The 12,300-nt window shown below is 51.0% G+C and overlaps 1 protein-coding gene across 3 annotated transcripts in view; it reads left to right on the top strand.

Moving 5' to 3' along the window:
- GDPD5 (glycerophosphodiester phosphodiesterase domain containing 5) overlaps positions 1-12,300 on the top strand; it is a 246,212-nt gene that overhangs the window by 214,448 nt on the left and 19,464 nt on the right. For all 3 annotated transcript variants that reach the window (XM_019530519.1, XM_019530517.1, XM_019530520.1), the window contains exon 13: positions 4,526-4,673. In XM_019530519.1, coding sequence (XP_019386064.1) covers positions 4,526-4,673 — 148 coding nt within the window. The remainder of the gene's footprint in view (positions 1-4,525; positions 4,674-12,300) is intronic.

The raw sequence follows: 12,300 nt of genomic DNA, 5'->3' as shown, positions 1-12,300 counted from the left end.
AGTCCAGGAAGACGATGTCCACTGCTCCCCCTGCGTCCAAGGATTTGGTGACCTGATCGTAGAAGGCCACCAGGTTGGTCTGACAGGACCTGCCGCTAATGAACCCATGTTGGTTGCCCCTAAGCATGATCTCCCCCGCTCGCCCCTCGTGGACACGCGCCAGGATAACTCTCTCAAAAAGCTTGCCCAGGATGGAGGTAAGACTAACTGGCCTATAGTTCCTGGGTCCTCCTTCCTCCACTTTTTGAAGATGGGGACCTCGTTGGCCCTCTTCCACTCCTCTGGCCCCACACCAGAGCCCCACGAGTGCTCGTACAGCCGTGCCGGGGGTCCCGCAATGACCGCAGCCAATTCCCTCAGCACTCAGGGGTGGAGATCATCCAGACTCACTGATTTAGACACGTCCAGTCCCTCCAGACGCTCCCTGACTAGATCCTCACTGACCCTGGGCCTGGGTGCGCCTCCCCTGGGCCCGAGGGGGGTTAGGTGTGGGGGGCTGATCCGGTCCCTGCTCAGGAAAATGGAGGCAAAGAAGCCGTTAAATAGGTTAACTTTGTCGTCTGGTGTGACCACCAAATTTCCTAGCGTGTCCTGCAGGGGCTCCACGTTACCCAGTACCTTCTTTTTTGTCCCCTATGTATTTAAAGAAGGACTTCTTGTCGTCCCTGATCCGGGTCGCTAGTCCCAGTCCCATCTCCGCCTTGGCCTCCCTGACCCCCCCCTGCATCCCCGAGCAACTGCAGTGTAGTCATCCCTAGTGATGACCCCTCCCTGCCATCGGGTGTGCGCCTCCCTTTTAGCTAGGAGACATTCCCGGATGCTTTTGGTGAGCCATGGGGGCTTGTGCGCCCTCCTGCCTGCTTTGATCCGTGTTGGGATTACCTCCCTTTGGGCTTGGAGGATCATCTCCTTAAGGAGCAACCACTCTCCTTGGACACCCGGCTCCCCCCACCCCCCCCCGGGACCTCAGCGCTTCCCCAACTATCCTCCTTAGCTCGTTAAAGTCTGCCCTCCTAAAATCTAGGGCCGCTGCCTTGCTGCAGGCCTTTGCCACCTTGCGCTGGATGGTGAATCCCAGCAGGCGATGATCGCTGTCGCCCAGGTGGTCGAGCACCCGCAGCCCCTGCACCAGGTCATCACCCGTGGCCAGCACCAGGTCCAACAAGGCGTCTCCCCTGTGGGGCTATGTAGCTCCTGGGTTCAATGGAGGTCCTGCATTTGGGCTAGGGACCTACATGAGCGGTCAGACCTGGCTGACTGCTCTTCCCAGCAGATGTCTGGAAAGTTCAGGTCCCCTATGATGACCACGTCCTTGGACCTAACGACCTCTGTGAGCTGACGTGAGAATTCACGGTCGAGTTCTTCCCCGTGGTCAGGAGGTCTGTAGTAGACCCCCACCATTAAGTCTCTTTCCCTGCAACTGCCTTGTACTCTAACACAAAGCACTTCCGTGTGCCCCTCCTCTGACCCTGTGCTACCTGGTGAGGATGTGTATTCCTCCTTGATGTAGAGCGCCGCACCCCACCTCTCCTCCCTGGCCTGTCCCTCCTGTACAGCCGATAGCCCTTGACATTCACCACCCAGTCCTGTGTTGGGTCCCACCACGTTTCGGTGAGCCCCACTATGTCCGGGTTGGTGTCAGCTAGCAGGAGGGTGAGTTCCTCCTGCTTGCTCCCCATACTACGAGCATTTGTGTAGAGGCATTTGAGGCCTCCTGAGGATGTGTGCCCTGGCCCCCTACTCACAGCATTGCCCTGGCCCCTGTCACTTCCCTGTGTATATGTTCTGCTTGGTGGTCTAGGCTGGGCTGTACTTGCGAGTGGTGCTTGGTTTGGCAGTCCAAGGCTTTCTCCTCCCTCATCTTCCCCTTCTCTCAATGAGCCTAGTTTAAAGCCCGCGGGGGAGATCCGCCAACCTGGAAGAGAACACGCACTGGCCCACATCCTAGTGGGGATCATGAAAGTTCAAGGAGACCGGGATTCATTCTAATAACTTTCTTACATTTGCATCCAGTATGTGGCAACATTAAATGATCCTTTTTGAAATAATAAATATTAGCCATTATCATCTTCAGAGGAAACGTAGGCTTTTCAGGCAAAGTACATCCAGGCACCGTTTCAACCTGATTAGCAGCCTTCATGTCTCATTCATCTGCCATTGAATTTTCATTACTGCAACGTTCCTGTTTCTTTCAGAAAGTACTTTTTTTGGGGGAGGTGGGGGAATTCACAAATTTCAACATGACCTTTTGGCAACCCTATTTAAATCACTTTGTTTCCTCTTGCATTAACTAAATGCATTAGTTCTCTCCAGTGTGTGAGGTTCAGAATGTATGCAGATGGTCTTAATTGCTGATCTTCAAGTAAGGGATGTCTCCAGTGGAAGGAGGCCTTGCTATTTTTGTAGGGTTCGGTACCATGTTTCTCACGGCAACTTTTTGGAACTTAAACTCTGTTTTTTAAGGGGGAGAGGGATCAATCCTGCCCATTCTTTTTCCTTCCTGTTCTTTCATTGTGTCCATCTCTGGGACAATCAGAGAGAAGGATACTTACTTGGACATTGTGAGATGGTCTGTATAATTGTCCTGGCTCTATTCTGCACCCTCAAAAATCAGACCTCCCACTTCAGAATTGCTTGTAAACTGGAGGCCCTGAAGGGACTCAGCCAAACATTGCCAGGTCCCTACACCAGAATCACTAACTACTGGAGTGGACTAAACAAACTTTCATCGAATCATAGAAAAGTAGGGCTGAAAGGGACCTCCAGAGGTCATCTGCACCAACCCTCTACCTGAGGCAGGATCACCCCTATCTGAACAAATGCACTGTCTGAAACAAATCCAGAACAAGTGGATAGAAAACAGGCTGGAGCATCAGGCTCAGAGGGTAGCAATCAATAGCTCAACTGGTTGGCAGCCAGTATCAAGTGGAGTGCGCCAGAGGTCAGTCCTGGGTCTGGTTTTGTTCAATGTCTTCATCAGCAACCTGGAAGATGGGGTGGAGTGCACCCTCGGCAAGTTTTCAGGTGACACCAAGCTGAGGGGAGTAGTGGATACACTGGAGGGAGGGCTAGGGTTCAGAGAGACCTAAACACATTGGAAGATTGGGCTGAAAGAAATCTCATGAGGTTCAACAAGGACAAGTGCAAAATCCTGCACTTAAGAGGGAGCAATCCCATGCATGGGTGCAGGCTGGGGGTGGCTGGCTGGGCAGCAGCTCTGCAGAAAAGGACCTGGGGGGGAAACAGTGGACAATAAGCTAAATATGAACCAGCAGTGTGCCCTTGTTGCCAAGTAGGCTAATGGCATCCTGGGCTGCATTGGTAGGTGCGCTGCCAGGAGATCGAGGGAAGTGATTCTTCCTCTCTCTTCAGCCACATCTGGGGAGGCCACATCTGGAGTCCTGTGTCCAGTTGTGGGCCCCCCACTACAGAAAAGATGTGGACAAATTGGAAAGAATCCAGAAGAGGACGACAAAAATGGTTCAGGGACTTGCAGAGAGGCTGGGGGAATTGGGCTTAATTAGTCTAGAGAAGGGAAGACTGAGATGGGATTTAATAGCAGCCTTCAGCTATGTGAAAGGAGGGTTGCAAAGAGGATGGAGCTGGACTGTTCTCAGTGGTAGCAGATGACAGAACAAGGAGAAATGGGCTCAAGTTGCAACAAGGGAAGTTTAGGTTAGAGATTAGGAAAAAGTCGCTGAGTAGTAGGGTGGTGGAGCACTGGAATAGGCTACCCAGAGAGGTGGTGGACTCTCCATCCTTGGAGGTTTTCAAGACCCAGCTAGACAAAGCCTCGGCTGGGATGATCTAGTTGGGGCTGGTCCTGCTTTGAGCAGGGGGTTGGACTAGATGTGACCTCCTGAGGTCCCTTCCACCCTCATTTTCTATGATTCTAAGTCTTATACAAATCCATTGTCAAATCTCTTGGCCAGACTACATAGTCAACCTTGATACAGCACAAGACATAACACCCTAACTTGCCAAATGTTATGATAGTCCCTAGGATGGATATATTTCTGTCTTCTGCACATTGAACTCCATTTTCATACTTCCCCCCACACTCCAAATCCATTTGACATTGCAAACTATATCCCCATAAATCTCCTGGAGTTGAGCACAGGGTGAGGGGTGGTGGTGAGAGTGGACTTGAACCACTTACATCGCTGCAATTAGGTAGTCTTTAAAAAAAAAACCAAAGCAAACCCTGAAGGTACAGTATGCAAACAGGAAAGGTGACAGCATTTGTATGCCTAAGCTGGGTTCTGGTCTGGGTAGACTGGTTCGGTAGAGCCAAGAAAGCCTTTAAGGTCAAAGTACTAAATTACCATGATGTTACATTTCTTAATAGGACAGGCTCACTTTTTAAATGACCTTCATCAAATTTACAGTCCAGCCACATCAGGCTGTTTGTGAGCTGACGCTCATCTCCCTCTGCAGCTGTCTCGTTGTAGCCACTGACCTGTGGCACTCAGTGCTCATAAGCCTTTCATGGATACTAATGTGTTGCTCTATTTTTTCCCAACAGGGAATATGCCACAGCGAATTTGAGCACTAATCTCTACACTGTGAATGAGCCTTGGCTTTACTCCATCCTGTGGTGCGCTGGCGTTCAATCTGTCACATCCGATAGCTCGCATATCCTCAGCAAGGTGCCTTTTCCCATCTGGATACTGGTAAGCAACACAAAATGAAGAATATGCAGACAGCGCCTAAATTTGCCTGCAGTGAGGTCTGAATGGCACGGTGACGGTGCACAGAGGTTGGTTGTAGATAATAGACATACCCGTGGAGGTGCAATTTAAATTCTTTACTGCCAAAATTTTAAGCAGGGGTTCCTTCAGAGAGGTTTCCTGTCCTACATATGATATGCCCTAGCTTGGATATTTTTCCCACTTCCCCACACAAAACTCCATCTTTGTACTTTCCCCCCATCCCAAATCCATTGCTGCTTCTTTTGCCTTATTTCCTTTCACTTAGTACCTCTCCGCTCACCATGCTGCATCTCCCAGCTACCTCAACCGAGGTTGCTGACCTGCTGCGTCACTGCTGCCGTGAGGAGTCGCTCACCGCAGCACCATTGATGGAGGTGGGGTGGGTTTTCCGGCTGTTTTGGGGCTGTGGAGAGGCCAAGTGGAAAGTGGACCCCCCCGCTTTGTTGCTGAACTAGGTGGTCATCTGGAGAAGGAGCTTCCTTTGCTTCCAGAGGCGAGCAGGTCTCCTGAATGCTTGGTAATAGGGGTGATGGAGCTGGACTCCCAGCTGATGGATGGGAAGTGCAGTTCCAGGCATCCTCCTGGTTTCAGCCCAGCGTAGAGTCTGAACGACGGGCAGGCAAGCAGCGGTGGGCACGGAGGAGGGTTGCAGGGGCTGCAGGACTCGCCAGAACTTCGTAGAGCCCAGGCCTCGTATCTGAATGCAAAATGGAGATGTGGGGCTTAGGGAGAGGAGGTTACATGCACCTCTCCCTGACACCTGGACACATTGGCGGGGGGTGGGGGTAATGCAGTGACTATTAGCTGCGGCAACAGCAAGCACACTCGGAGAGCTGCGGTTGTGAACTGATGGCTTTAGCACTTCAGCCTCCCCACTAAACACAATCCATTTTTGCACTTGATTTATCTAGTCGCTAGGAGAAATAGCCTTATCGGCAGGGACAAAGACCTTGGAAGATCTTGAGTGTCCATGCGTTTCGGTCGTGGGAACGTTGACCCAGAGGAGCGGTCAGGTGAAATTGCCCTGTCTGGGGTTTCTCAAGACAGGATGGGGCAGTCCAGGTCTGAGGGTCTGCCATTTATTTTCATAGATTTATAGACTGTAAAGCCGGAAGGGGCCTCTGAAGATCATCGGGTCCAACCCCCTGCACCAAGCAGGAAAGACAACTGGGGGCCAAGTGACCCCAGCAAGGTGACTGTCTAGTCTCTTCCTGAAGATTTCCAGGGTAGGTGACTACACCACCTCTGAAGGGAGCTTATTCCACACTCTGGACATCCTGACTGTGAAGAAGTTTTTCTTAATGTTGAGGTGGAATCGATCTTCCAGGAGTTTGTGGCCACTATAGTTTTCCCCTTGGGTGCCCTGGTGAGCAATTGCTCACCGAGCCCTTGATGTAATCCCCTAGTATAGCACAAATTTGCTACCAGGTCACCTCTCAGCTTCCTTGTCCTCGGGCTGAAGAGTCCCAGATCCTTCAACCTTTCCTCGTATGGCTTGCCATGCAAGGCCCTGACCATATGGGTGGCTCTTCTTGGGACCCTCGCAAGCTTGTCCGCAAGCTTGTTAAAGTGCTGTGGCCAGAACTGGACGCAGCACCTCCAGTATTTCAACACAATACTGGATGCAGTCTCTTGCAACATTGCAAGGCTTTATTGCCAACTCACAAAGCTGTTGCTCATCTTCCCCCCACAAGGCACTGCCATCTCTCTTGTATGCTGTAGGGAGCCTCATCACTGTTGCAATGGAGCAATGTACGTGGAGGTTGGGGAGGTGTGTGACTAAATGTTACTTGAGTGGCAGTTGATAAGACCTAGCTCTGTAATTCTTGGAGCACTTTGCAGAGGAGGATTGGTGCCGCTGTCCCCCTTTCGCAGATGGGGAAGTGGAGGCACCACTTTGCCTCGGAGTAGCCTACAGGTCAGGAATAAAACCCAAATGTTCTGAGCTGTCATTTAGTTCTCACCCCCGTTTCTAATGCCAGGCTGCTTCATTACTACTAGGTCTGCATAGGAAGCAGGCAATGACTAAGTGCAGTGCTGCAGGTGGGCTAATTAGCTCTGCTGCCGTGGTGCTAATTAACCCTGGTGCAGCACGGTGACATGCACGTGCTGCCGCTTTCTGTCCCATGCAGGGCAGTCCTATGCCAGGAAAGTTCAGGGGAGGCTTGGAGGTTGGGCCACGAGGGAGGAAGGTTGTTGGGTTATGTGCATCAGGTTGGGGGTACAGGTTCAGGGGTGGTCAGCTGTGTTGTGGCAGAAAATGGAAACACTCAAAAAATACTAACAACCTTGATCCTCATCTCAAAGCTCATTGAATATGGAAGCAGCCCCCGCCACATGCCAAGAGATGCTGGGATCCTTGCATTGTCTTCCAAGAGATCATGAAGCTTTTGGTCTCTTCTTCCAGGAGCTGATTGGCTTAGTCCTGGCCAAATACTAACTGGGATGTCTGTATTCTCCTCAAGAAATTTTCTCTTGGCTACAGTGTTCTTCATTTCCTTTTGTGCAGAAATGCTGCTGAAATAAGAGCTCCCCCAGATGGATGGTCCACTATAAATGCATCGCCAGTGTCCAGCACACCCATGCCCTCAGGCTGGGTCTGAACCCAGCAGAGGTGGCAACAGGACGGGCAGCGGTGTGGGGGTTAATGTAGCTGTCGCTCGCTTGTGCACATCACCAACGGGGCTCCATAGCCCACCCCCTTGAATTCCTGGCCCCTGGATCCGGCTTGCAGGGTGCATCGCTGATGCCCCTGATCTAAGCCAGGGGTGGCCAACCTGCAGCATGGGCAGCCTCTGCGTGTGGCAGAGGAAAAAGGAAAAAGCTGAGCAGCAGACTGGGCAGGGAGCACAGTTTGGAGCAGAACAGCAGATCTGGTAGGGAGCAGAAAGAGCGATGGATCAGGCAGAGGAAGAGGATGAGAGTGGCAGGGTGAGAGGGCTTCATCTGTGGCATGCCTGCCAACATGGTGTTTGCTACTCCTCCAAGTCCTTCGTTCAAAATCCTGCTCTCAGTTAGATTTTGCAGGTGATGGGCCCCTGAAACGGAGAAGAGGTGTAAGTCATTTCAGCAGGTCACTACAGAGCGGCTGCAGTGCCGCTGCTCCCTTTTACCGGTAGGAAATGATGCACCGCGATGAGGCGACTTGCCCAAGATCATGTAGCAGTAGCAGGGCCAGAAGTTGGACCAAAAGATCCATAACTCCAGTCTGTTGTCTTTATTGCCTAGGCCAGCGGTTCCCGAACTCGGACAGATCGCGCACCACCAATTTCTAACGATACAACCTTAAGTGCCACCAGCAACTTTTTGTCATATAAAGGAGTTATAAGAAATCTCTTAACATGTACCACTGGCAGGTTGTCTGCATGCCACAGGTTGGGAACCGCTGGTCCCCAAGGCTACTTCCTCTCTTTCTCTCCCAGGTAACCATCCAAGGAAAGATATCAGTGCCGGCTAGGGCCGAAGGTGGAATAGGAAGATAAGATGGGTGGCTTGCAAAGAACAGACCTGATAAAAGAAGAAACCTCTTTGCATCAGAGGTTAGCATTTAGAAAGGCAAGCAGCTCATTCCCACCAGGCTCAGCAGAAGCCGTGGGCATCACAGAGAGAGTTTGGCCACAAAAGTGGTATTGCCAAGTACTTGATGATGCTGTGCCGATTATTAAGCATCTCTGACTAAGCTGCACAGTAATGCATACCATAATTGCCTGAACTCTCCTCATACCCCAGACGCCTAGGCTCCATGTGATTCATGCCTGGTGAAGGACGTATAGACTAAATCAGTGTCCTCCAGAACAGATTGCAACTTGGGAGCCGAAGCAACCCTTTTATTATTTCTGAAAGGCGGTTATCTCCGAGGCACTTTTCTTTGTGCCGGTTGAACTGATGATCAGGTGTGCCGGAGGGCTTTGTTGCACTTCATCTCGGGCTGAATAGGGATGTCACTGCCATTTGCGGCAGTTTGTGAGGCCGTGTCAGCTGCATCAGTCTCTCTGGTAACCGCAGCTCCGTGCTGACACGCGCGCTCGCTCACACCCTCGCTTGTGCTCCCCGTCAGCCAGCTCCTCCCCGTTATTGTTCTGAGTTCAACATGTAAATTCAATTCAGCCGCACGGAAAAGCAGCTGCAGTGCTGTTGTTTTAGCAGGCACTTTCCACTCATCATTGCCGCTGCCAAGATGTGACACACGGGTTTGTGAGGTGTGACTCCGTTCTCTTCCAATTATGTAGGTGTGCTTTTCCATTTCAAACTAGGCATTTTTCTGTGCGTTTTTGCCATGAAATAATGACAGTTTCCCACCCCCCCACCCCCATATAAATAGCAATAGTAATAACCAAGAGTAGACTCTGATAGGACAAGGTTTGCAAAGTCTGGGTAGGAGTTCAATTTCTAAATCTCCTTTGGGGATGGATTTGGTAGCCGTGTTGGTCTGAGACCAAAAGAAATGCAAAAATCTAGGATTCTTGGTTCAGAGATGAGACCTTTTACTGCAGAAAAAGATATATTTTTTGCAATTTCTTAGTTGGTCTCAGAAAAGGGTTCATCTCTGAACCACGAGTTCTAGATTTTTGCATTTCTAAATCTCCCTTGCGGCTTTTCAACATTTTCCTGAAGGAGAAGAGCCAAGGTGCGAATTCCCCTGTCCAACACAAGATTGAAGCAGCATTAAGTTCGTTTGCTGTGCGGCAGTCTCATGAATGGGACACATCTATTGTTAAATTCAAAATATGCTTTCTAAGGGAGGCTCGCTAATGTATTTCTTATAGCAAGATTTCCATCATAAATCAACCGGTGAGAGCTCGCTAATCGCTGGGCAGGTCTCAAGCCATATGAGCTCAATTATATGTCTGTGCAGAGCAGTTGTGTTCAGTGACCCGTTCTCCTTTCCCAGCAGTGCTGTGTATTAACTGTTGAGGGAAGATTTCTGTTAATGTGTTTGCAGCACACCGGGGAACTCATAAAGTATGTGTGTTGAAAAATCTAGCTCTTCTGCGTTAAAGAAAAAAATGTATTTCCTGTAATAGGTTCTGTATTTTCAAACCAGCAGAGATGGATTCCTTTAATGTCAAGGAAAGCATGTATATATTTTGTGTGCATGTGCATGAGTGTGTGTAAATGAAATCTTCTATGAATGATACAGCTGTTTGGAAAATAATGTGTCTCTTCCCTGTTATTGTGATCTTTGTGTTTTGAACTATTGCAAACTGTAAATTTTGGTAGAGAAAGTTCCAAGAACTGTAGGGTTAGGGATGGCCAAATGAAAACGTGACCATTTCGATCCAATTGTTTAGTCTTGTAATGCCGACATGCGCACCTAAACATTTTTTTTTTTATTGTTAGTCTTCTTTCCAAACAATTGCAAAACTTAAAAATCAACTTGGTTTTTCACCATTAAATAATTCCTGTTGCGGCAAAACCCTATGTTACCATACGTCAGCAAAACTTTGCGAGTCAAAAATGTCAGTCGGCTCTAATGATGTACGTACGCAACGTACGTTTGGTTTGTATGTTTTTAATATTGTGTGTGGTTGTGTGCACGCATGTGTAGGCATACAAGGACCAAAACTCCACTGGACAGGATGGATTCTTCTTGGCTTTGTCACACACGCACCATAACGGTGGCATCGATGTGCGAGGCACCAAGATGGCGAGCCCCACCCTTCTTCCCCGCAACCATCACAAAAGGGTAAAACACCGCTACTTTCATTATCAGAGCATCGCCAACATAGGTGAGGTCAGCTAGTCTGCAACGCCAAATAAGGCCGGGACACGGCACCCTGAGAGGTGATAGGTGAAAACAGCCAGCTCTCTGTTGAGCGTGTCACCTGAGTGATATAAGGGAGCGCACAGCCGCACCCAGGCAAGGTCGTTTATCACCCGCTTCGATTATCACAAGGGACGCTAACCTGATCACCTAGCTTCTGCCTCCCATTTGCGATTAGCAACCGTGGCGTCACGAACAGGATTCACGGGTCCGCTAGTCGCCGTCTGCCCCTGGGGTCGGGGCTGCCGTACCACCGATGATGGTACAGAACTTTGGGTGCATATGAGTTACCACTCTGCAAGCCCGGCCCCAAAAGACTGCCGAGGGTACTTGTCTTTAAAGAAGGGTCAAAAGGAAAGGGCCTTCGAGGGGTCACCAGCTGCTCTTGGCTGCCTACTCTCAGACCCCAAGACCCTGTTCCGCCCAAATGATGAGGGGCACACTGTCCTCGAAGCAAGTTAAGGGGTATGGGATGGGAGACCCCACCCCCGCGCAGACATGGGCCAGAGGTCTGCGACATCTAAAAGATCGAGGAGCTCCCATACCGGTCGATAATTTCCATTGCCCGCCTGTAAAAGAATGCTGAAGGGGGCACAAAATGGCCGCGGATCTTATCAACGACCTGGAGGCGCACAGAAAAGCCCTGCACAAATGGACTGGTCCGACCTGGGATAAACATAAGTGTCTGGGTATCCTCTACCAACACTTTGTAAATGCCACGCGCTCGTATTCCAATCTCGAGTCGCAGTTTTGTGCGGCAGTACAGCAAACCGCAGATACAGAAAAAGAGGACGTGCCTCTGGCAAAGAAGGCACAGCCACCCAAGGCCGTGCCTCCCATGCCGTCCGCCCCACCTCCACCATACAGGGGCCAGGACGTAGAGCCATCAAAAGGGGCTCTGCCTAGCCTCTACCTGGAACTACCTCCCCCGCCAGACTTGCCGCAACCCGTCACGGCCCTCCCGATCAGCACCACTAAGGTCATGGTCAGGTTAGACGGGCACCCGGGAACGACGACCTCCTGGCGAAGCAGGTCCCGGGCAGAGATCCGTGACCTAATCACTTCCACCTCATGTCATCCAGGGGAACCGCTGCTAGTCTGGCTGGGCCGGATGGTTATAGACTATGGTTACGACTGAGTTGATATAGAAGAAACCACCATGATGTTACGCAGTCCCATCTGGACGTCCGGACTGGGGGAAGTGAACACTGCAGTCCATAATCATGATTGGCCCATACCTCTCCGGGCGTTGGTGATCATGGCACTATCAATGACGCCAGACGCGGTCCGTGAGGGGCCCCGGTCTACAGCAAGCCGGGGACGGGACTCATTAGCCAACTACATCGTAGGTTTCAGTTACTACCATTGGGACCCAATCATAAATCCAGGGGGGCAACTCGTGAATGCCCAAGCGCACTGAGTGCACCCCCACCGGTACCTTAGTGACCCAGGTTCAGCCCCAATACTCATGGCAGGGGTCACCGCCGCCTGCGACCTCTACTGGCCCAACGATCCCACTTCCCGCCTGTGGCTTCATACTTTCTGCGGACAACCGGTCAGTAGCATCCCGGAGACTATCCACAAACTGCCAGCGGACCCCCCATTGAGCAGGCCCACTCCGTCTGTAATGGCTGCCTATCTGGATAACTTTGACCGCAGTTCATGCGACCGCCCGCACGACCATGCCCGGCACCAGGGCCGGGAATGCGAGCCCCAAGGACCACCTCAGCGGGCGCCAAGGGAGCGGACCATGTTTGGGTTCCTCCTAAACCAAGGAGGGATGAGCAAGCAGCAGATACGCCGCCTAGATCAAGACACCCAAGA

This window comes from Crocodylus porosus, unplaced genomic scaffold (genome assembly GCF_001723895.1).
Source record: "Crocodylus porosus isolate Cpor-Errol unplaced genomic scaffold, CroPor_comp1, whole genome shotgun sequence".
NCBI lineage: Eukaryota > Metazoa > Chordata > Crocodylia > Crocodylidae > Crocodylus > Crocodylus porosus.
This window is presented reverse-complemented; position numbering and strand designations above follow the sequence as displayed.